The sequence below is a fragment of the Curcuma longa genome, chromosome 12 (assembly GCF_044706935.1).
Source record: "Curcuma longa cultivar G26 ecotype Majalengka, Jawa Barat chromosome 12, ITB_CL_G26_1.1, whole genome shotgun sequence".
Taxonomy (NCBI): Eukaryota; Viridiplantae; Streptophyta; class Magnoliopsida; order Zingiberales; family Zingiberaceae; genus Curcuma; species Curcuma longa.
The window spans coordinates 1240315-1264094 of record NC_133872.1 but is presented as its reverse complement, the minus strand read 5'-3'; the positions used below and the strand labels follow the sequence as shown (position 1 = coordinate 1264094).

Below are 23780 nucleotides of genomic sequence, written 5' to 3'. Positions count from 1 at the left end.
AAACACTTATTTCCTCACTTAAATTTACAAGTAGACAACATAAGCCAAACTTTAATCATGATAAGAATATCGTTTTACTATACAACAAGATGAAAAGATACAGATAATTTACTGATTGCTTGAAGCAAAAACATAAGCAAGCATATGTTAATCAATCTCGAGATTGTGAAACCTGAACATTCAAGTGAGAAGGAAATTGAACTTTACAATGAATGTGTACAATTAGAAAAAGATACTGTGATTAGTTTAACATAGAAGAGATTTGATGAAATCTGTAGCAGAAAAATAGAGAGTGAGTATTCGGTTAAAATCAAATCGAAATGAACCGAATTAATTGAAAATCGAATAAATCAATTTTTTTCAAACCAACCAAACTTTTTTCAATAAAAATCGAACAAACCGAACCGATATTTTATCGGTTAATTTGATTTTCGACCGAATTAACCAAATTTTTTTAAATATTATAAAAATTTTACTAATGAATTAGGGATTTAAAAATTTATTTACTTAAAATTTATAAATTATTTTTAATTTAATTAATTCGATTTATTCAGTTTAATCGAATAAGAAATTTTAAAATCGAAATCGAATCGAATTAATCTATTTTTTTAGAAAAAATAATTAAAATTTTGAAATAACTAAACTGAATTTTTAATTCGTTTGGTTCGATCGATTTATTCAATTTAATTGAATTTTTGTTCACCCCTAATACAAAACATTAGAACAACAATTGGACAGTGCTGTGTTGCATTGCCAAAATTATGCAGCTGAAACCATCAATATTGTTCTTGAGCAATGAAGGCTTCGTTATGAGTCATTCGACCACGGCATGGACGTTCCCTGCGATGGCATTTAATGAGCGAAAATTCTTTTGAGTGTTAAAAAAAAACCCTTTTCATGAAGTTGATAGAGCTGTGTTGCATATCATTCCTCTGGAGGCACTGCAACATAAAGATTAAATGTATTCAGTACAGAATTTTCAGCATGAAGGATTCATAGTATTTTGTTGAGACAGGATAGATGGTAACCATCAGGGTTATTAGGACAGCAGCGCCTGCCTGACCCAAGATCACTAAATCTGTTCATCAAAAATTCCAACCCACTCGTGTTGATTACTCCTGCAGCAAGAGAAGATGATAAATGCAGTTTCTTATTCGAACGCATAGTACCCCAAACTCAAGACTTGAGTTTGAGACTGTTGCAGCATCACCAGTTTAAGCTCTGATCATTAAAATATCAAGCTTTGAAACACAACTAAGCAATTCTGTATTCATTTCATTTACCTCCCAAATGAATTACTTGACCTTTACTCGTTACAACCTTAAGTTAATTCTACTCAAACTACTGTTAAAATTTATTTGCAACAACTATTAGCGTCCAGCCATTAAAATCTGTGCAAATTGTATTTTTCTTATCTGTCAGTTTAATAACATACTGAGAGAAAGAGGTAACACTTTAAAATAGGAAATGATGTCCATTTAGCTTTCCCACCAGATGTTAATATGACAAAATAGTTTCCAAAATGCAATTAAATAGACATACAATCAAATGATTCGTGTAGTGAAGAAACACCTTTGATACCATGCTAACAAACACAGCCTAATTCATTTGTGAATCAGAAGGAACACGTAATTATCTTTTTGTAAAAGAATGTCAAACTTAATAATCTCCATATTAGTTTATTGGGTTTTGTCATTTGACAGCAAGACCAGACCATGGAGATTCTAGAAACAAATAGAGCAGTAGTATTGATGCAAAAGAAAGCACTCTCATAACTTACTGGTTTGCTTGTTGGTGAACACCAGGGGACAAAAGTGACTCTTGAAAAGATAGAAGTTGCTGCAAGCCAGACATAAAGATTTGAGGAAAGAACACAATTAATGTATTCAATATGTTACAAATGCTTAGCTGCAGTGTCTCAGGAGAAGGAAGCAATCAATTCTGGATTCTGCAACATACTGCTAAGCTGGGAATTGGAACCCGACAAGTTACGGAGTTGTGGATTCAGGACCTGATGGTAAACAATCACATATAATACCAGAAAGTGACAACAACAGTTTCATCACTCTGATAATCAGAAAAAAAAATTACCTGATTCATAAATTGAGGGTTGGAGAGGAGAATCTCATCATCTGCATAATGGCTAGCTTCTGCAGTTGATTGACAAAGGATGGGTCTGGCATACCACCAGCCATCCTTCCAAACTCTGGCAAGCCAAGCTCACCTAACCCAGCAATGCCTGAAGATCTTCCATCACTTGGAGGAGCTGGTCTGGTGTTGGTAGTCTGTGCACCTCCTGCTATTGCAGGAAGTTTTAGCAAATAATCAATAATGCCGCGGCCAATACAAAATGTTCCAGTTCTGCTCCATGGATTTGGAAGTGGGTTATTATTTGGTGAAGCGACTCGCTAGTTAGATTGGAACCAATACCAGGCTGGCCTGGTGTCTGATCTCTAGATTGCACACCACCCTGATTCCCCAGAAGTGATGCAAATGGATTTTGACCCACATCATTCCCCAGGTTACCTGCCAATGTTGTGGCATTATGGGATGGCTCCTGGAAGTTTCGTACATATGCCTCAGCAGGTTGAACCCTTCTGGAGATGACTCAATGTTGCTCATAGCTCTATCAGTGTTCCGCATCAATTCTCTCTTAAGTTTAGGATTCCTCATGACTTCCAGTGACTGCCGAAAAGTACTGGGATCATTTAGGATGTGTGCAAACTCGAGATTAATGTCAATGATCTCACGCATATGAAGATTGTTAATTATCATGTTTCGCATCAGGTCAGGATTATTTATCAGACTTTGAATGGCAGGCATATTCATTATTTCCCTCATCATGCTTGGATTTTGTACCTAATTGTTGCTGCATCTATTGAGATATGGTAAGCCAAATCCCAGAAGGCCTGATCCAGCACCATTTCTAAAGTTACCACCAGTGCCAGGAAAGACTGAACTTACAAAATCAGCCCCTCCAAATCCACTCTCAGCGCCTGAAACTCTACTGGCAGCTGCAGTTGCATCAGCAGGTGGATTTTCTGGCGTCAAACCACGAACCAAATGAATTGTGTGATCTGACTCCAAGCCTAGGCAAGACAAGAGAATATAAAATTACTTTAGAAATGCCAGCCATGTGAGAATTAGAAATACCAGTACAGATGAAAAAGTTTGGCAGTGAATTAGAAATACCAGCACAGATGAAAAAGTTTGGGTATTGTCTTAGGCTTTAACAGCCAAGATTGAAGTGTCTAAGTCTATGAGAATGAAACCTGACCATGTTAGTTATAAGACTAGGCCCTAACATGTAAGCGGTGTGAGGGTCTTTCACCACCTAGGCATGTCGATATGCATAGGTTAGGCCAGGAGGCCATCAAAATCACATCAGTATTATGCAAGAACTTATATAGTTGGGTCTAAAACAGCTTGATCAATGATTGAGAATTGAATTAATCACATTGACAGTTACCTAGCTCTTAAATTATAAGTTACTCTTAAATTATAAGTTAAACCACAAGAGTGTCATGGTGCACAAGAAGAATTGGGTGATACTATACGGCTTAAACAATTAAGATCAACTGAGTCAGGTAAGACAATTACCCAACTGATGACAAAATGCTAAAATACCAAAAACAAATGCCTATGGAAATTCCAACAATCACTCAAATCTGAGAGTTCTACTCGCTATATAATAGAGATAATGAGCATACTTCAACCAAATAGAGAATAAAGAATATAAAAAAATATCAAAGAGAATATTGATAAATTTAAGGAATTTAGACTATTTAATCTCTGAGTATGCTTTTATAACTCGTAATAATTGATGCAATACATTTATCTGCAAAAGTTTCTGGACCAGTTTAACACTTCCCAGGTACTTGCACATGTATATGTTTCATAGTTAGTCCTAAAATAAAATGGGTTGCTCTAAGACATTAATATTTTATGTGAATGCCACACGCACATGTACTGTAAGACCTAATACCTTAATAGCAACCTAGTACCTTAATGGCACTCAATAAGTCATGGCTTAAAGTTCCAGGTTATGAAGGGAAAAAAATACTATGTCATCAAACACAGTTTCATATTGATGAAATGCAAATTACGAAAACATATTTGTGAGAATGAGAGAAAGTTTACTTATTGCCATAATATTTTGTCGATACACAAATGCTTGGTCGAATCTTCTATTTACAATGAGAAATCATTTTTCAAATTTTCTGAGGAAAAGAACATTATAATAAATTTTAAACTTATCTAATTAATAAGATCATACCTACAGCAGGTAATAGTAATAGAATAATTAAGTCAATGAAATTTAATGTTCATGAAGGAAAGACAAGGACAATGCTAGCAGATCAAAATAAACCAGCTGCTAACATGTAGCAGTATACAACTTACAATTCCACTAGAATACAACTATTTCCAAAGTATGAGTTTCTTTATGTCTAAAAGCCAAAAAGGGAGGATGAAAAAGCATTTAAATGAACCTATGATGAGACTTTCAACTAGTGAAGAGAATACTGATTTTGTTTAATACTGATCAGCTGTTGCACGCCTTGACCTACCTGGTTAAGAGTAGTTCATGTACAGGCCTAACAGGTTAAGAGTAGTTCATGAACAACCCTCCTGGTTATGAGTAGTTCACTTACAGGCTTGGATGAGGTATTGGCCATAGTAGTAATTTTGAGTAATGACCACTGAGTGGGGGCAAGAAAGACAGGATGGGCTGAGGTGGAGATACCTTGTACTATTCATCATCTCAACCAATGTGCAAGGGGAATGACAGGAACAGTAGCTGAGGTGAACTTCCTCCATTTTACTGAATTGAGTTTGAAAAGGTTGTCGGGCGAAGTGTCAAGGGACAAGTTTGACGTCGGACGGGATAGCGATTATCCTGCGGGCAATATTGATTCCGTTGATCGACTGTGAATGTCAGAAATCAATCTTTTAAAACCTGTTAATTCGAAAGAATACCAGGAGATAGGGAAATAAATGACACTGTCAAAAATATTATTAAACCAAAAATTTCTTTTACAAGAACCTAACCTTGTTTAAATAGTCTAAGAAATAAGAAAAAGTTGAAACAAAAAAAAGAAAAAAAAAAAACTAAAAAGATAAAATCTAAACTCACATTTAGAAAGAAAAAATAATAAAACTAAAAAAGATAAAATCTAAACTAATTTTTAGAAAAGAAAACTAATCCTAAACATTTAAAACAAATAAAAGAAAAAGTTAAAAGACCAAATCTAGAGTTTTGACGACCCAGTTCGAGTGAACCATAGTGTTGCAATCCAACCATGCCAACCGCGTCAAGAGGCCACGGGTTGGTCATCTTCCTTGTCGGTAGTCCCGATGGTCCTTCTTCAAGGCCCAAAAGGGAGGTTTGTAGCCTCGAGTTCTTCTCGTCACAGTTCGGAGGGGAATATAGCTGTATCAGAGGACATAAACTAATTGTGCTGTAGATGCTCCTGCATCAGACGCCCTGGATTGAAAATAACTCGTCCTCGAGTTCAGGGTAGTGTCTTCAAGATCAAAAATCCTTAAGTGTTGATGAATCAAAAGTCATCTCATAAGTGGTAGAACGGGAGAAAGATCCTTTGACATTAACTCAATCAAATCTTTGGACGGTTGTTGTACTTCTGATGGAACATGCACTGCATTCTCAGATAATTTGTCATCTAGAATCTCACATATGACCAAAATCTCACAATCATCATCATAAAGTACCTCGTCATATACTGGCTCGCTAATTGACTCGGTCTCGTCTTTGTCATAAATTGGATCACTGACTATTTCGATCTTGTCGTCCATATCTTTCTCAAGAAAATTTTTATCTGTGAAAAAAAAGAACTTACGACCTTTAAGATTTCGGGCACTACGATCACTGTGTGAGACTTCCTCAACTGGAACCTGCCTATCACGACCTCGACCATGTACCTCACGATCTTCAAGATCTTGTGCCGCTAGATGCTGGAATAACTCTGTGACTTGTCTTTGTAGATCTTCAAATATCTTATCTCGGGTGCTATGATCACGGTGCGAGACTTTCTTAACCGGAACTGTGACCACGATTACGATCACGACCATGACGATCATCCATGGGATCTAAAGCTCTGATACCAACTGACGTTGGGCAGGATAGCGATTATCCTACAGACAATATTGATTCTGTTGATCGACTGCGAAGGTCGAAAATTAATCTTCTAAAACCTATTAATTCGGAAGAATACTAGAAGATAGGAAAATAAACTAACTCCGGAAATATTATTAAACCAAAAACTTCTTTTAAAAGAACTCTAACCCTGTTTAAATAGTTTAAGAAATAAGAAAAAGTTAAAACCAAAAAGAAAAATTCAACCGTTTCAGAAGTTATGGGTTAAAAAGATCATCTTCCTTGTCAGTAGTCCCAATCCTAAAAATTTATGGCCCAAAAGGGAGGTTGGTAGCCTTGAGTTCTTCTCATCACAATTTGGAGGAAAATATAGTTGTATCGGAGGACATAAATTAATCTTCCTTGTCGGTAGTCCCAATCGCTCCTGCATCAAAGTTGATAGTGATATTTCTTCAGTTGAAGGGGAATATAACTGTATCGGAGGGCATAATTACCCGTGCACCCCCTACCCCCCCCTCCCCCCCCAAAGTTGCAGTGAGCACACACACACACACAATTTACCCCCCAAAAAGGAGCCCCACTGAACAGGATAAGGATTTACAAGGCTAAGGCAAGTACAGGTTACAACTAAAAATAAGGTGGTGACACGGCTGAGTAGGCTTTGAAGGACTCCAAAGTCATAACTCAAGTTAGAGCAAGTAGAGTGGGAAGAATCCTATTTATTGCAGCGCCAAGGCTTAGCTACAACCATCGAAGGCCTGACAAGGTAATGATACCAACTATATTCACAAAACGGAATAGCCGTGTGTATTCACTAACCTGAAAATTTGACAAAGATGATTTAAATGTAAATAACCACCCACCCAAGTTCGTTCTCTCCTTTGGGATATGTATTGATCTTTCATTGCTGGGTAGGAATGCTGTATTAATCTTTCATTGATAGGTAGGAATGATGAGTATCTATCCCGTGTCAAACAGATGGAGTGAATACCTCAAAGAGGCCAGAATGGCTAATTAAACACTTATTAGGAAGCATGTGTTAACAAACAACATTCAAACAAAAATTAACATATTGATGAGACTAAGGCGTTCCAAGATAATCCATTCAAATTATCACTAGAGATTTTGTGAGTGTTATTACCTAAACACCATCCTTTAAAACCCTGTAAAAAATGTAGTATTTCCATCCTAAATCTAGGTGACATATAACAATAGAAAACACAAAAAATGTACAAAGTTATTTCCCTCACATTCGCATTCAGTAGACAAATGATAAATATTCCTCGAACTGAAGTTTGTAGTTTTGTCCAACATCTTTAAGCATTTCAAAATTGTTTCAGCGTCCTTTATTTGTCATTTGTTGCAAGTTTCCATCCTTTTCCACTTAAGTTATTGTAATAAGCGACTGACCACGGCCATTTCAAAAATGCACCAGAACAACGACCGTCAAGTAGAAGAGCAAACCATCGGCGGAAACAACAAACGTAAATTGAAATCGACGAGGAAATCCGCGCACCGTAGCTCGTTAGGGTCTTGTCGTCCTTCAAAATCTGGCCTTTATATATCAACCAATGCCGCTCCGCCGGGACGTCGGACTTCTCCGCTAGGAGAACCATTGGAGGATCGGACACGGATTGTGACTACAGCAGCCTCTCCGACGGCGATCGCGGCGCCACCGGGATCGCCGTCGGTGGCCATGAAACCTAAACCAAGGTGGATCGGATTCCAATTCAGGAATTGGGTGATTGAGTGGAGAATGGCAAGCGAGGTCGCTTGGTAGTGTGCGACGGCGAAGGGGTCGATCGAACCGCGGGTAATAAAATTTTATGCAATATAGATAATTTTACTTTTTAAAAAATAATTAAAATCATAAAATATCTAAAAATTTAACTTTATAAAAAATAATTAAAATCATAAAACTTCTGGTTTAGATTTTTTTTTAAAAGCAAGAAAATAAATAAATTGTTTTTCTGTTCAGAAAAAATAAAACATGCACTGTGAACTTACCAGTCCACTCACCCACCGACCCACGTCTCGTAGCAGCAAACATAAGGAACATTATTCGCTCGATCTCCTCCGTCCATCGCACTTTTCTGGCTCCTCACTTCCTTCGTCGGATCCCAATCCGACGATCTGCCCGTCTCCGTCCTGTCTCTCCACTCGCTATACGCTCCAGCTCCGAGGCATCGAAAATTTCGAGCTCGAGCTCTTCCGATCGCCTCGCTCCTCTCGCCGTTATCCATCTCGATCCGCCTCCTCTGTCGCCCGCCTCAGAACCCTTCCCATTCGCCACCGTTCTTGATCGTGCTTTGGAGTATTTTTACAGCTGTCTCTTCAATCGAGGGGTTTTCGGGTTCCTGGGAAATTTGCTTATTTTTCTCTCTGTGTTTTTTAGGGTTTTCTGTTTTTCTTCATTCTCGATTGGATGTGAGATCTCTGTGGTTCCTTTGCACCTGTTCGATTCTCGAATCTCTGGAGTTTTGCTGGTCCACGGCACCCTCGAAATCCTTCCTGTTGTTCCCGTTCCCGCATGTTAAATCTGCCGTCAAATGGATTGTGCCATCGCGGATTAGACGTGGGGTTTGTTGGTACTGATAGCCTATTGCTCATGATTAATCTGTGCAGATGTTTCTACGAATTCATCTTATGGTCGCAACATACAATTTTTCTATCACTTTACGAAGATTGATGAGTACGTTTGCTGGTTCTTGCAGCCCATTGATTGAATTATGCGCAGAGACCGAGAGATACCAGGGCAGTTGAGGGTTGTTTTAGCTAATGGGTTTGATAGAGAAGCTCTACCTAATTCTATTTTCTTATTCCACACCTGGATGGGCCGTTGCTATTGGTGGTATCTTGGTTGTTATCACGCTGTTCCTTTCCATGTTCCTTCTATTCCAGCACCTCTCCTCATACTGGAATCCAGAGGTTCTACATACTCTTTTCCTTGATTGGTTCAGTGAGTTTGCCTCGAATAGTTTTTCTACAACCTTATTTTTCATGCCACAGGAGCAGAAGTTTCTAGTTGCTGTCATATTAATGGTCCCTTGCTATTCAGTTGAATCAGTAAGTTCGCTATTCACTAAAATAATACAATTTGGCGATCTCAATCCATCACGCTGTTTAGTTAATAAGCTACCAATTGGTGAAACACGGGGTTTTCCTGTGACGGTAAAAGAAAAAAAAAGTTTTGTGTTTCAGTGCAAGAAGTATGTACGTCCACACTAAAGTATTTGACCGCAAAGTGAACTTGGGCATAACTGTCAGCTCTTTTACTGATAAATGCTCGTATTTAAGGTGATATATGCTTCCTAAGATTTAGTATTATTGAGACTGGGTCAAATATTTCACTAGCATGGCTGTAAAACAGTATATGATTACACCTTCAACACTTAAATGAAAGCTAGTTTGCGTGTGATATAGCTTCCACGTTAATAGAAGTAGGGAAAGGAAAGCTGATAATGAAACTTCTAGTATTCATGTCAGTTAAATTGAAACCATGATGAAGTTTTCATTTAGTTATTTCCATTTTTGTTCAATCAATGTATTTTTTACATATATATATATATATATATATATATTGATAGTGAGTGTTTTTAGTAAAAAAAAAAAGTTTGATGAACTTGACAATTTATGAAACTCTGGTAAGTGATTATTGCAGAAAGTAATAAATAGTTGTCAGGTGTTTTCTAAATAATTTAAAAATTGAATTCTCAGAAGCTTAATAAATTCGCACTTTTGGCAGTTCTGTATAATGGATATTTGGAGTGCTTTTATGTTCATTGGATGAGGACATTTAATTGTGATTCATACTTAATGCATGATGAGTCTGTGATTTTTGTTTATTCTTGTGAATTTATTGAGGTGTTTACATTGATGACACTTGTAAATGATAATTGTTAGTCTAAAATTGGAGTGCTTTTACATTGAGGTGTCTACTAGTTGATTAGAAGAATGTGGTCCAAGTGCTTTTCTTCAAAATTATAAGTTACCACCCATGCAGTACCCCTCTCTCTCACAACTCACATTGATGATGTTCGATTCATTTTCCATGAACTATTTGACATGTTGAGTTGAAGTAAAACTTATCAACCAATGTGTTGTGTAATTGTATGGAAACATTGCTAATTTTTGTTTTTCCCCATATGTTATTTTCTTGATTTATTCTTTTTTCTGTTTCTGGCCGGACAAACAGTTAGTGGTGGGTTGTGAGTTTGATTCTTTAGCCGAATAATTAAAATTCTAACCATTCCTTTATTTTGGATATCAGCATGTGGGTAATTTAAGTGGTGTGTCATCACAATGAAAATATCTTCACATACATCTCGTATATGCCTATTGATTGATTTCCCACACATGGTATTGATAGGTTATGATGTCGATATTTCTTTTCATTCTTTGAAGTTTTTGATGGTCTGACTTTTGGTTTTGTCATATATGTTATTATCTTGTTTTGTTTGTTTTATTTCTTTTTCTGGGCAAACAAGCAGTTGGTGGTTCATTCTTAGGTTGAATTTTTTTAGCAAACATAATTAGATTCCCAGTTGTTGCTTTATTTACTATCAGAATCCAGCCTTAGGATGTTCTCATGGCACATCACAGTGAAAATATATTTGCATATTCTTGGGAATTCTTAGGATGTTGAGTACAATTTGGTTTTCCCTAGCAAATTGTGTTAAATATTGTTTACTCAATGTTGTTGATATTCTTGTTCATTCTTGGGAAGTTTCTTAAGAATTTGGCTATAATTTTGTTCCAGAGTTTGGACTTTACCTTTGGTTTAATTCATACAAGGAAGTATTTGACGTGTTGACTTGTAGTCAAATATATCAATCAGTGTTCCATTATTGTGTGAAAACATTGCTGAATTGTTTCTTATTTGAATTTAGTATGTATCACTGGTGGATCCGTCCATCAGCGTTGATTGTGAGATTCTGCGAGATTGTTATGAGGCCTTTGCCATGTACTGCTTTGGAAGATACCTTGTTGCTTGCCTGGGTATGTTTCTATCACAACGAAAATCCTTGTAGATAATCTGATTATATTTCTCATGACTTGAAGAATGTTATTCATGCACAAATGCAGACTATTTGTGATTTTTCTCTTTCTAAGTAACTATATGTCAAATTGTATTTTCAATGAATTATTTGATTTGTTGTGGCTGTAAATCTCAATATGCTAACACTTCAAATTAAAGTGTCTCCTTGCTTAGCATAGAACAGAACAGAAATGGTCCCTTTTGCTTATCTGCTATGAGATTCTTGTAGTCATTATGATGGGATCTGGCTCAGAGCAACTCATAATCACATCAAGTTTTGTTATTGTTTGTCTTGGTGCTTCTAAATAAATTGATTGCCCTCTATTCCCATGAAGGAAACAATAAGCAAAAAAAGTGGGTAGTCAAAAAAATCTCTTGGAAAAGGATTGGAAACTATTTCTCTAGTTTTTGTTCCTTGGGTGGAAGAAAAGATATAGAGTTTTTTTTCAACCGTTTCCTTGGAGAGAAGGAAAGAGGGTGAGAAAAGTTCACGAGTTTATTTGTAATTTTTCACCAAAATTGGATGGAAACAGAATTAGAAAAAATGGGATAAGATTTCTTAGTTTTTTTCTTCCCTCCATCTATTTCCGGGAGAAAGTGTCATTGCAGAAATCACTATACTTTCGTTCTGTCTGTGTTTCCTTCTCCCATAGGAAACACACGTAGCGTTCTTTGACTGTAGAAAAAGCATGCATTCATTTGAGTTGAAATTTATTAAGCAATATCTGGAGTTTGTAAATCTGATATGAACTGCTAGCTAACAAGCTCATTAGTGATATCTCAAAATTATATGATAACAGATAAGCATATGTTTCTGAGCAGTAAACTCTTTCTTAGACGATTTTATTTTTCATGCATTTGTTAAGGTGTCAATTGAAATCTAATGCTTGCAATATTCTAGCGAATCCTTTTGGGTGCCACTGGTTGTATTATTCATTTTATTCACCAAGTTCATCAGTCCTTTGCATAATTAATCAGTTAGATGACTTGTTTGATATTTCTTATTCGGTTTGAATCATGATCTCATTCAAGTTGAAGCCTGAACTTTTTCACATTGGCTAAGATTTAATTCTTTCATGCCTGAGAGAAAATTGTTTCTTTTGGTATATTGGAAGAAACCTTAAAGGAAAATTTAGAATTCTAGCTGAGCAATTTCTTGTTAACACTCATTTGTAACCATAAAGATTGATACATTTTGCAAGAACATGAACATATCAATTGAGCATTTGGTCAATTATATCATCAAATTGCTCCATTCTTTTTTCTTTTTGCATGGAATAGCCAGATTTTTTTGCTTACCGCCATTTTTAATGTAATTTTGCCTATTAAAAACATTGATATTTTATTAAACCTACTTATCATTATATGTTTAAAAAAACATACTTAACAGACTATTGGCTTGTTTTGACTTGAGCATGTATTGTGCTATCCTAGTATCCTTAACAGGATTTTCAATGAGCACAAACAGATCATATTGCCAAAAAAACTCCCTCTACTCACTGAAGAGGAAAGTAATATTAAACTGAAAGATGATCACTTACATGGCATTGTTACCCTTTTTAAAGCAACTACAACACCAATTCTTTGTAAAATAATGGCCAGTTTATTCCAAAAAACTTTAGCAGATTTTTTTTTTAAAAAAAAAAATCTAAACAACTATAAACATTTAAGAAATTATTAAATTCAATATTATTGCTAAAATTTAAAACTCAAAATTTTAAAGAAAACATTAAATTCATCTCCAAGTTTTAGACTGCATCAATTTTTCTGTTGTTTCTGATTGCCATCCTGCTCTATCGTAGGTGGTGAAGAGAGAACAATTGAATTTTTGAACAGACAAGGTGGTGTCACCTCTAAGACAACCTTACTGGAGAATGCTTTTGAGAAGGGAATAATAAAGCATCCTTTTCCAATGAACTATTTTTTGAAACCATGGAGATTAAGCGAGTGGTTTTACCAGAATATCAAGATTGGAATTGTTCAATATGTAAGCTTTTGCTGAATGGTTGCTAGATTTATCTTTTTGATTGGTGAATTATTTTCTACTCCTGACTATTCTATACAGATGATAATAAAGACTTTTACTGCGATTTTAGCTGTGGTTCTTGAAGCTTTTGGAGTATATTGTGAAGGAGAGTTTAAGTGGAAATGTGGGTAAGTCATGACCAAGTTGAGTTTTTGTGACTTAATTAAATATGCTTGGTACTTGTCTCTTTTTATGCATTTTTAAAACTATACTAGCATTTCTCTTTAGATCAGTAAGCATCATTATATAAGCTGGAACATCGATTGCCTTTACAAGTTGGTTGGCAGAGTTTCAAGTTGGATGCGTCAAAATTGTTGATTTATATGGCAAGTAATAAGCAGTATATTTAAATCTTATAAATGTCCTTTCCTTTTTCCTCATCAATAGTCAATCTGGAGTATAATTCCTTCAATGGTAGATATTTAGCAAAATTGAAATCAACAGTTGATGAAGCATATGTCATCAAACCAAAATACTTGTTAAAACTTGTATTTTTTTTAAAAAAAAAACCTTGCCATCATGTGAACTCGAATTGTTATAAACCTAAAAGACTAGAAGTCTACATTCATGGCAAAATTCTAGAAACCATGTAAGGTGTTCATATCAGGGGATCCAAGGACTCATTATATTTAATAATATTTAAAAAGAAATGCATATGATTTTAGTCACATATTGGTTGTTGAATTGATAGAATTAAACTATTAGCCTTAAGAGATGCAATAAAACTTGTTTTGAGATGGATTGTACGAACCCAATTTAGTCTCACATAGTGAGTTGTGCGCTAATAGAGGAGCTTTACAAGCTAAGGTAAGGGAGTACTTCTAATTGGGGTTGAACATTTTGGACCAGCGGTCAGATTCGATCAATTCTCTTATATAATCTTGAGGGGGAAGCCAAGTCTTAAGTGTGGGGCCTATATAAGCCCTTTATAAGCTTAGATAAGCTATTGTCAACTTGGGATTAAATATTTTAGGCCAGACAGATAAGTTAATGGCTCAATCTCTCTTCTAAGAAGTGGTTGAGCCAGATAAGATAATGGGTCAATTTCTCATCTAAGCGGGTTGTGACATAGATACTTATAAGAGTTGCATTGTTTAGCATGATAAAAAAAAGCCAATATTGGCACTACCAATCATCAGTGCAAAAACAATATTTCTTCTCTCCTGTCATTAAGATTTTGGGGAATTGTCAATTGTGTTAGGCACCTCATCAATTCAAACATCTGAATTTTGATGCATTATTTCAAAAGGAAACAGAATGTATCCTATCACAAAGCTTCACGTCTTCATTTCTTTTCTTGTCTGGTGGTGTTTATTTAACATGAAAAAACCTCTGATCTCATTTTAATTTTGTAGGTACCCCTATATGGCTGTAGTTCTCAATTTCAGCCAGTCTTGGGCATTGTATTGTTTGGTCTTATTTTATACTGCTACAAAGGATGAACTAGCTCATATAAAGCCACTTGCCAAGTTCCTTATGTTCAAATCAATAGTTTTTCTAACATGGTGGCAAGGTGTGGCGATAGCTCTACTTTATAGTTGGGGTTTATTCAAAAGCCCCATTGCACAAAGTTTGCAGTTTAAATCAAGTGTGCAGGACTTCATTATTTGTATAGAGGTAATTGTGTCTTATGTTTACTCTAGGACAAGTTCACTGTCTACAAATATGCTATTTGAGATGCTGGAATTGCACTGAAGCAGTGTGTTAATTTTCTTGATCCATTACACTGATTCATGCATACTTATTGTAAATTTGTTGGTCAAAAATAGTAAGGAGCGAAAAGAAATCTATTTGGGATGATAATACTGTGTAGTTTTTTTCATGGGTATATTATGTTCTTTTGTGTATATTTTCAGTTGATATCTGTCCTATTTCTTATCATCATAACCACCACAGCTCTTACATTCTTGTTAAAGTTTGTCTTTCAGGTGGCATATTATCTGCAAAAGGCTTCTATTTGAATTCCTGCATTAAAGACTATTTATCTGGATGAGAATCTAATAGATTAGTGGTTATTCCAGTACAGATGTTTATTGCTTCGATTGTGCATCTCTACGTGTTCCCTGCTGAACCATACAAGCTAATGGGTGAACGAATTACTGGTGGTGTAGCTGTTCTTGGAGACTATGCATCTTTAGATTGCCCTTTAGACCCCGACGAGGTCAGGGACAGTGAGAGACCAATCAAGCTTAGGCTGCCCCAACCTGATCTTGCTAGCAAGAGTTCCACAGCTATTAGAGAAAGTGTTCGGGATGTATTTGTTGGAGGAGGAGAATATGTAAGTCACACTCACTCAGATTGCTATATTCCACCAATATTTTTGTTGATTATATCTGATAAGAGTTTTGATTTTGATCATACCTTGACTTGGTCAAAGAAATATTCGATCATTTAGTGGAATGAATGAGGTACAGATTCAAGAATAATTTGAGTAGAAAAAGAAAAGAGAAGAAAGCTACACTAATCTTCATAATTCAATAAAAAAGAAAAATCAGTTCTTATGATTGTATCTTTTGGAGCACTTGCATCTCATCACTTTTTCCACTTCAATATCCATGTTGAAAAGACGCACTTATAGGATGATAAAATATGTTTATTCATTTTTTGTTAGATTAACACATATTTTAGAGTTGATTAAATAGTCACATATCCTAGCTCAAGCTATTAGGAATGAGATTATTTTTTTCCACCTAAATACTCGATATTCATGTCTTGGTGGGTATCAGCTTCACTTAATTCATGTGTTGGTGGGTATCAGCTTCACTTAATTGAGTTAAATCCAACATATGATTTGATAATAGATAAATTATTATTATTTGTTTTTGACACAGGTAGGATTTGAACCTCCTACTCTCATACTATGTTAAAGCTAATCGACTAATCATTTATACCAAAAGCTTGATCTATCATGATAAGCGGTTACCCAATCAACTCTAACAACATCTAAAGTGCTTGAATATGCCTTGCAATGATATCATTTCATCATAGCATAGCATAGTAGATGCAATTTTTTGCTATTTACTTGCACCACACAAGCATCTGTTTACTTGCATTAAACTTTCTTGAGGAACCCTCCCAGAATATCATATTGTCTAAGAGAGCGATCACATTTTGATTAGATGAAGGGGCAGCATTTTGGTAAGGCATGACTTCATTGTGTTAGTTCAGTTACTCGAACCTAAGATATATCATTGAAAAGGAAAACAAGACACATTTTAGTGCAGAAAGAATAAAAAGTGATTAGAATTGAGATGGCTTGTCTGCTTATTAGCTCCTATTCTATAGTGGAAAAATGTGTACTATGAAATCATCGCCAGTTCTTTTTACATGATCCTCTATTTTCTTCTCCAGATTGTGAATGATTTGAAGTTTACGGTCACGCATGCAGTGGAACCCATGGGGAAGGGTATGAAAAATATCAACCGGAAGCTACACAAAATTTCAGAGAACATAAGAAAGCATGAAAAAGGTAAGTTAAAAAGCAAGGATGACAGCATCATAGGTGCATCTTCGCCGACTAGCCAAGTTCGTGGAATCGACGATCCGCTCTTGAATGGAAGTGTTAGCGACAGTACAGGTAAGAAAGGAAGAAGGCAACTAAGGAAATCCGGATATAGAAGTGCAGAGAGTGGCGGAGAAAACAGTGATACCGGCCATGGTAGGTTCGAGGTGCGTGGAGGCAGATGGATCACTAGGGACTGAGGTACCAATTCCTTTGTTTGCATATGCCAAGAACTCAATGATCTGTCTCTGAGATGCGCATAGTAACATGTGAATAAAAATGGCACCATTCTTGGGATAAAGTGGAAGAAGCAGATTTCATTACAACAAGAACTCTTCCTGTTTCCTTGGATGGCTCAAGTGAAATGGTACAGCGCATCTCACTCAGAAATCTGGCACCGATGATCGAAATCTTGAAGTGTCGCCGAGGCCCAAAGAATTCACCTTTCGGATCTTTTGATGTATATTATAACAGCACTTGAATCAACATATGCCCTTTCCCATAATAGAAATATTTATTCCATGGATTTCTGGAATTTACCACTGTTGTGAGCTTCTGTTTTTTTTATCTTCCTTTTTTTTGGCATTATTATTGTTTTATTTTACCTGCTTCGTCTTTTAGGGTTAGATTACTTGTATGGAATATACAAGGGGAAAAAAAGTGAATGGATCACAAAAATATTCATAAACAGATGATGGAGCTTCCTTTGTAAGTTTTGTGATTTTGTTTTCTTCTCTCCTATGTATTCTATGCCAATAATTAGGAACATTAGAATTAAGATCTGCATTCTGTTTGCAAGAATTATCTTGATCAGAAACATTTGGAGCCATCACTTAGGACTCACAAGCCCATAGAGACTATTACTGAATGTATTGGAACGTTTGAGCATCAAAGCAAACAAGTAAAGATCGATCGATTCACTTTAACTGATGTAGATCTTTGTCAAGATAAAGTCGATGGTAACAACATTCACTTCAACACCGTTTTCAGATAAATTAAGAAACAAAGAAAGTCAACTGAACTATCACAATCTTGAGTCACACTTGAACCAGTGAAATATTTTCTACATACAAAAAAAACGTCAGCAATTTTGTGTTCTTGTGCAAATATTTTCTTCTGCAACGCAACGTTTCCACTTGCTTAAATGAGAAAATTGTTCTTGGGAAAGAAAAAAAAAAGGATGTGATCTTCGGAATTTATCTGGCTTCATTTTTGTTTCTGATTTATACGAAAATACGTCGATGAGAAGCTAGAGAAATCTACAAGATGAATTTTTTTTTTCCAGATCAGTTCTTGAAAACCTGGATCAAGAGAGTGAATTGATGCGCACCTTCGGCCATCTCCGCCTCCCGCCACAGCGTGCTCTCCCTCGCGCTCCTCGTCCGGAACATGAAGGTTGCGCCGCCGCTGCCAGCTGAGGAGGCGGCGGGGGACGATCCGCGGAACCACCAGTCATGCACGTCCCACAGCACGTCGATCGCCGATCCGTCGAGGTAAATCGTCCGATTTCCCCTGAAGTTCAACTTCACCTCCCTGACGTCGATCAACCTCTTCCGATCGACGCAGAAGTACAGCTCGCCGTCGCCTCCTGCGGGCCCTTTGCACCGCACCATCACCTCGTGCTCGCGGCCGCCGTCGCGGAAAATCGCCTTGGTCGAGTGATGCGTGGCGCCGAACACCCGCTCGCGCCGGGCGTAGAGTACAGCGCGGCGCTCCACCGCCCGCGGCGCGCGCGCCAGGCGTTCGACGAAATGCCCACTCAGATCTCCGAGCTGGAGGACCAGCTCCTGGTCGGCGACCATCACAAGGTAGAAGTCCTTCGCCGGATCCGGCGCCGCGCCGGCGTACTTGGCTGCGGAGACATCCCAGTGGATTGCGCAGGAGGCGGTCCCTGCGCAGAACGCTCGGCTCCCCTTCTTCTTCCTCAGGATCACGCGGTGGGAGGCAGCGAAGGAGCCCTCGAGATCGACGGCGACCGCGAGGGAGGCGTCGCCGGTGGGAATCCGGCGCCAGGTGAGCTCGATGAGGAGCTGCTTGCGGGAGGAGAGGGTGGCGCGGTAGGAGCATGAGACGGTGTTCTCCGGCGGGGGCGGAGAGGGGCGGTGGAAGGAGGAGGTAAGCCCGCCGCCGCAGCAAGTGGATTCAGCGACGACCTCGACGGCTTGGTGGCCGAAGCAGGCGACCATGTCTCTCATCGGATTTGAAGTGATCGTGCTGAATGGCATCGATCCTGAAATACAAAACCGGTAGAAGAATGATCAGTTTAATTGAGTTCCAACTTCCAAATCCAAATCTCTCGCCAAAGCTTAAAAAGAAGAGGCGAGGGAGATCGATCAACTTGGAATTGACTTTATTTCCGATTTAATAAAAAGTCAACTAAATCGAAATTTTATAGGTCTCATTTGCAGTTGGATCATTAAATACTAAATAAACAGAGGCATTTTGATAAGAGGTTAAGGGAAATGAAATTTAGCATTTATTCTTTCATGCTTATTGATTCTCCCAAAAAATTAGACTGTCTATTTTATTTATATATTACGATGGAAGGTTATATTTTTTTAGAATTTTAATATTATATTTCATAATTTTAAAACTTATGTGATAATTTCAACTAAAATTGCTATATAAATCTGCATGCATAAGAATTAATTAGTTGAGCATATTTATAAAGATAAATTTGATTTAAAAAATTTAATTCATTGTGATTCGAAAAAAAAAACACGTATTATCTTTACTCGAATTAATATATCGGAAATAATTCTGATGGACTGTTATGTTTATACGAGTTTTTCTTTTAAAAAAATGAAAGGATAATGTCGGGAAAAAAAGGAAATGGTCATTTCACACTTTTGATATTTGCTTGAAAAAAAATTAAATATTTAAATTTCTACCAACATAATGTTCACTCACAACTTTTGGTATGTGCAATCTCTCGTTGCAAACGCTTTCAGATTTATCATTAATAAAAAAAATTTCACAGAATCCATCATCCTCAAGATTAATATGTTATAAATTAAATATTTGATGCTAATTAAAAATAAATAAACTATCTCTCTCATCGTAATTTTAGCATGTGAAAAAATGACTTTTAATATTACTTGGAAAAGAGTGGAGGTCAATATAAATACCTTAATCCCTTAGCTTGAGATTCAAATTAGAGGCTATTTCGTATAAATTTTTTATTTCATGATGCAGACTAATTTATAAATCAATTCATTAATAAAGGATGAAAAATGACTTATTAACTCCTCTTAGATTAAAAAAAAATAGAATATTATATTCTATTTTTGCTAATAATCCCGCAGGTCAAACGGGTTAGATTACAGCTACAAATCCACTGTTCCAAAAAAAAAAAATTCTCCACGACTTACTGGTCTTAAGTCATTTATAACATATCCACATTAAAAAATTAGAGCACGTAGTCAACGAAAACACTATATTAAACAAGAGAAAGCCACATGCTACCGTTCATTAATATGATTATATGAACTGTTCATGGGGGAAACTAATTAAAACTATTTTCAGGAGTATGCTTTGATGATTTTAAGTATAAAGTAGCTTGAAGTTTCATGACTAAGCTTGTGGCACAGAAGATGCAAGCACTCATATAGCACAAAGTATAGATGACGAACTTTGATCCAACACTATATGAGAAATTGATAAGCTATATCGAAATTGATTTGAAGATGCAAAATCTTTTCTAAGGTTTAGTATGAGAATTTACTATCCTAGGCACAAATAAGATCCAACCTTTTAAATAGCATAAGAATAGGCAGTAATGATACCGGTAAGAGACAATAGAATAATCAAAGATCAGCCCTTCCTGGATATCTTGGAAATGGGATAACAGCTCTGATGTTGTCTATGCCAGTGGCAAAAAGGAGCATGCGCTCAAAACCTAAGCCAAATCCGCTGTGCTTAACAGTGCCAAAACGCCGGAGATCGAGGTACCATTCATAGGGCTCAAGAGGCAACCCTGAATCTTCAATTCTGAAAAAGCAGATGAAAGAAGTGCGAGTAGAGTTCGGTAGAAAGGATAATGTAGAGAACATGTAAACAAACTAAAAGTGGAAGAATATACTGACAATGTGCAATAATACTACACGTTTCAAATCTCTAAAACATGACTTCTGTGAAGAATCCAGTCACAGATAATTATGTCACTTATATAAGCTTACACGTCACAGACCTTGTGCAGCTTAGAGAACAACACAGCATTAACCTTAAGTGTTTGATCAACCATATGAAGGAAATTATAGGGAGAAAGAAATTTGAATGGATATTCTAATTTTACATAAAATTTTGAGTTTCTATAAGAACAGTTTAAGTAATTTCAATAATAAAAAATATCCCTTATACCCAGTCATCTGTCCAACATGACTAAAGGAACATCCCTGACCAACGAATGCATACATCCATATATAAAATTGAATGCAAAAAAAAGGCAGAATATAAAAAACATGTTATGTTCAAGCAAATATCCCAAAGTTTACCACAGCCAAATACAACTAAATATTTAAATCTAATTACACGTACCTTTTGATGAGAATCTCTAAACGCTCCTCCCTCTGGCTTCCACCAATTAGCTCGCCAACCTACAAACAAGAAATTTATGAGTCATATGAATATGTCGAAGCATTACTTTTGGAACTTGTTTCAGAAACATAAATTAAGGGAAAAAGAAAAAAATAAATAAACAATATAGGTGGAAGCCACAAGGTAAGAGTAGGACAAGTATGTCTTAGAAGGAAAAATGCAGTAGAAGAAAGGCATACCTTGGGCACAAGCACATCCATAGCTGCTACTGTTTTTTGATCATCATTGAGCCTCATATAAAATGCTTTAATGCCTTTCGGATAGTTATATACAATGACTGGCTTCTTGAATATCACCTCTGTCAAATACCTAAATAATAAAGCAGATCGTTAACTCCTTAAACCATAAATTTTCCAGGACAACTATAAAAAATGCTTTGCAGTACCTTTCATGCTCTGATGCTAAATCAATTCCCCATTCAACCTTGTTCTCAAACTTCCTGTCTGTCACATTGGTTAGAAGCTGCACAGCCTTTGTGTATGAAATGCGTTCAAATGGCATTGATGAAACAAGCTCTAAACGTTCTATAGCTGTCTTATCATAGTTCTTAACCATAAATTCCATGTCTTCCCGACAACTATCAAGTAACCATTGGCAAAGAAACTTCACATAGTTCTCAGCATAGTTCATATCATCCTGCACATAAGAAATTATGTAGAATTCACATGAAAGTTCTAACTTCTAAATACAGATCTCTAAAAAAAATTCATATAGTATTGACTAGAATCTAGATTCTATATATAACTATTACTACAAAAATAAGCAACAAACAGAAATCAAAACAAATATCATGTAAGAAGCCTACTAATTCACACTAGGCTGCAAAAATATCATACCAAATTATTAAAATACAATACCTCCAGATTGGCAAATGCTATCTCTGGCTCAACCATCCAAAATTCAGCCAAATGCCGTGATGTGTGGGAGTGTTCTGCTCGAAAAGTTGGTCCAAAGGTATACACATTTCCAAGAGCACAAGCATATGTCTCAACCTGAAGCTGGCCAGATACTGTAAGAAAAGCTTGTCTCCCAAAAAAATCACGTGCATAGTCAATCTTTCCATCCTTCTGAGGAAGCCCAGGTTTCAAATTATATCTTTCTTCAAGCTTTGATGCATTTTCCTTTGCTTTGTTTAGCTCAGCAACAGAGGCAACAATCTCTTCCTTGCTAGCTTTTGATGATTTTAGTAGTGAGACGACCTCTCCTTTCTCTTTGACAAGAAGCTTAGCAACCTCAACATCAGATTCTGATGGTGGAGGATTCTGTTGCAACTCTTTCTCCAACTTCTCAGCATCACTAAAGAGTGTGGTAACTTGGAACATCTCACCAGCTCCCTCACAATCACTTGTGGTAATTATAGGAGTATGTATGTACCGAAATCCATTTTGCCTGAAGAATGTATGGGTTGCATAAGCCAGCTCATCCCGAATTCGTGCAATTGCAGATATCTAGAACAATTTGTAAAGATGTAACAATAACATCAAAATGGAAATTAGAGTAGACAACAAACATTATCCTCCGACATCGAAAGATAGTAGATTTGAGGAAAAATTTATGTTTTCTGCTTAATATGATAGCCTATATGTGCATTCACGTGGTTATCATTTTATATACTCGAGTATAACCAAAAACAGAATACAAATCAGAGAGGACGATAAATCGAATACCGTGTTGGTACGGGCCCGGAGATGCATGAAATCACGAAGAAATTCGAGAGTAAGCCGCGTCTTTGGGATTGGGTACTTCGCCGGATCCACGGGCCCGATCTCCAGCACCTTCTCCACCCTGAGCTCGACTCTCTGCTTGGTTCCCTCGGGCGGCTTCTTGAGCTCGCCCTCGACCAGCACGGAGGTGCCGGTCGGCACGAGCTCGGACAAAGGGTGCACGGCCGCGTCGACGATCACCTGGAGGTTCGAGAGGCAGGATCCGTCATTGAGCTCGAGGAACGCAAAGGAACCCTTCCCCTGCTCGCGCCCTGTCTTGACCCAACCGCCGACGACGACCTTCTGACCGACGAGGACCCCGACCTCGCCGGAGACGATCGACTTGATGAAGGTGCGGGGGCGGCCAGGCTCCAGCGCGTGGTCAACGGAGAGGGAGGCCGCCTCCATCTCGCGCACCTGTGGATCGGCGACGGCGTCCATTTCGGGTCAAGCAGAGGGGAAGCGGCTAGGGTTTTGGTAGGAAATTAATAACGTGGTGTGAAATCTGTTGTGGCAGAGAGAGACCTTTTTAGACACTATGACACCGACGACGTGGAGGGAAATAGGAATCTATTCATGGAAAAAAGAGAGATTCTGATTCTGTTACTTGCGCATGGACCCACCTAATAACTTGGTCCACATAAAACACTGCACATATTCCAAATAATTTTAGAAACACATTTTTTTAGTATTTGTTTACAGTGCGACGGCAAATGTTGGTGCGTTACAAAATCTAGCTGAAACGGTAGAGGGCGAAGTAAGTTAGGGAAGAAGATGAAAGGAAGTTACTTCGTGATTTG

At 37.1% G+C, this 23780-nt stretch overlaps 3 protein-coding genes and 1 pseudogene across 5 annotated transcripts; 1 reads left to right on the top strand and 3 right to left on the bottom strand.

Moving 5' to 3' along the window:
• Positions 1 to 862: 862 nt before the first annotated feature.
• On the bottom strand, positions 863 to 7813 carry LOC141843549 (ubiquitin domain-containing protein DSK2b-like; annotated as a pseudogene).
• A 511-nt stretch (positions 7814 to 8324) lies between these two features.
• Positions 8325 to 17228, top strand: LOC141842904 (protein LAZ1-like). Of its 3 annotated transcripts, XM_074730889.1 has the most exons (10): positions 8325 to 8429; positions 8511 to 8703; positions 8830 to 9043; positions 9125 to 9181; positions 11005 to 11113; positions 12956 to 13140; positions 13219 to 13307; positions 14535 to 14796; positions 15206 to 15457; positions 16531 to 17228. In XM_074730889.1, exons 3-10 carry the CDS (start codon positions 8894 to 8896, stop codon positions 16879 to 16881), a joined length of 1455 nt encoding a protein of 484 aa, XP_074586990.1. In that variant the 5' UTR covers positions 8325 to 8429; positions 8511 to 8703; positions 8830 to 8893; the 3' UTR covers positions 16882 to 17228. The 3 variants fall into 3 exon arrangements, with proteins under 3 accessions (XP_074586990.1, XP_074586991.1, XP_074586992.1); XM_074730890.1 differs by lacking the exon at positions 16531 to 17228 and having other exon boundaries at positions 15201 to 15410; XM_074730891.1 differs by lacking the exon at positions 16531 to 17228 and having other exon boundaries at positions 15108 to 15238.
• Positions 17229 to 17967: 739 nt separating this feature from the next.
• On the bottom strand, positions 17968 to 18928 carry LOC141843397 (uncharacterized). The gene has a single exon (XM_074731468.1). The coding sequence runs from the start codon at positions 18904 to 18906 to the stop codon at positions 17968 to 17970; it is 939 nt and encodes a 312-aa protein (XP_074587569.1). The 5' UTR covers positions 18907 to 18928.
• Positions 18929 to 20328: 1400 nt separating this feature from the next.
• Positions 20329 to 23456, bottom strand: LOC141842903 (asparagine--tRNA ligase, cytoplasmic 1-like). The gene is made up of 6 exons (XM_074730888.1): positions 22945 to 23456; positions 22135 to 22725; positions 21663 to 21913; positions 21457 to 21586; positions 21218 to 21276; positions 20329 to 20671 (listed from the first exon to the last, which is right to left on the bottom strand). The coding sequence occupies exons 1-6, from the start codon at positions 23419 to 23421 to the stop codon at positions 20488 to 20490; spliced, it is 1692 nt and encodes a 563-aa protein (XP_074586989.1). The 5' UTR covers positions 23422 to 23456; the 3' UTR covers positions 20329 to 20487.
• Between the last annotated feature and the right edge of the window lie 324 nt (positions 23457 to 23780).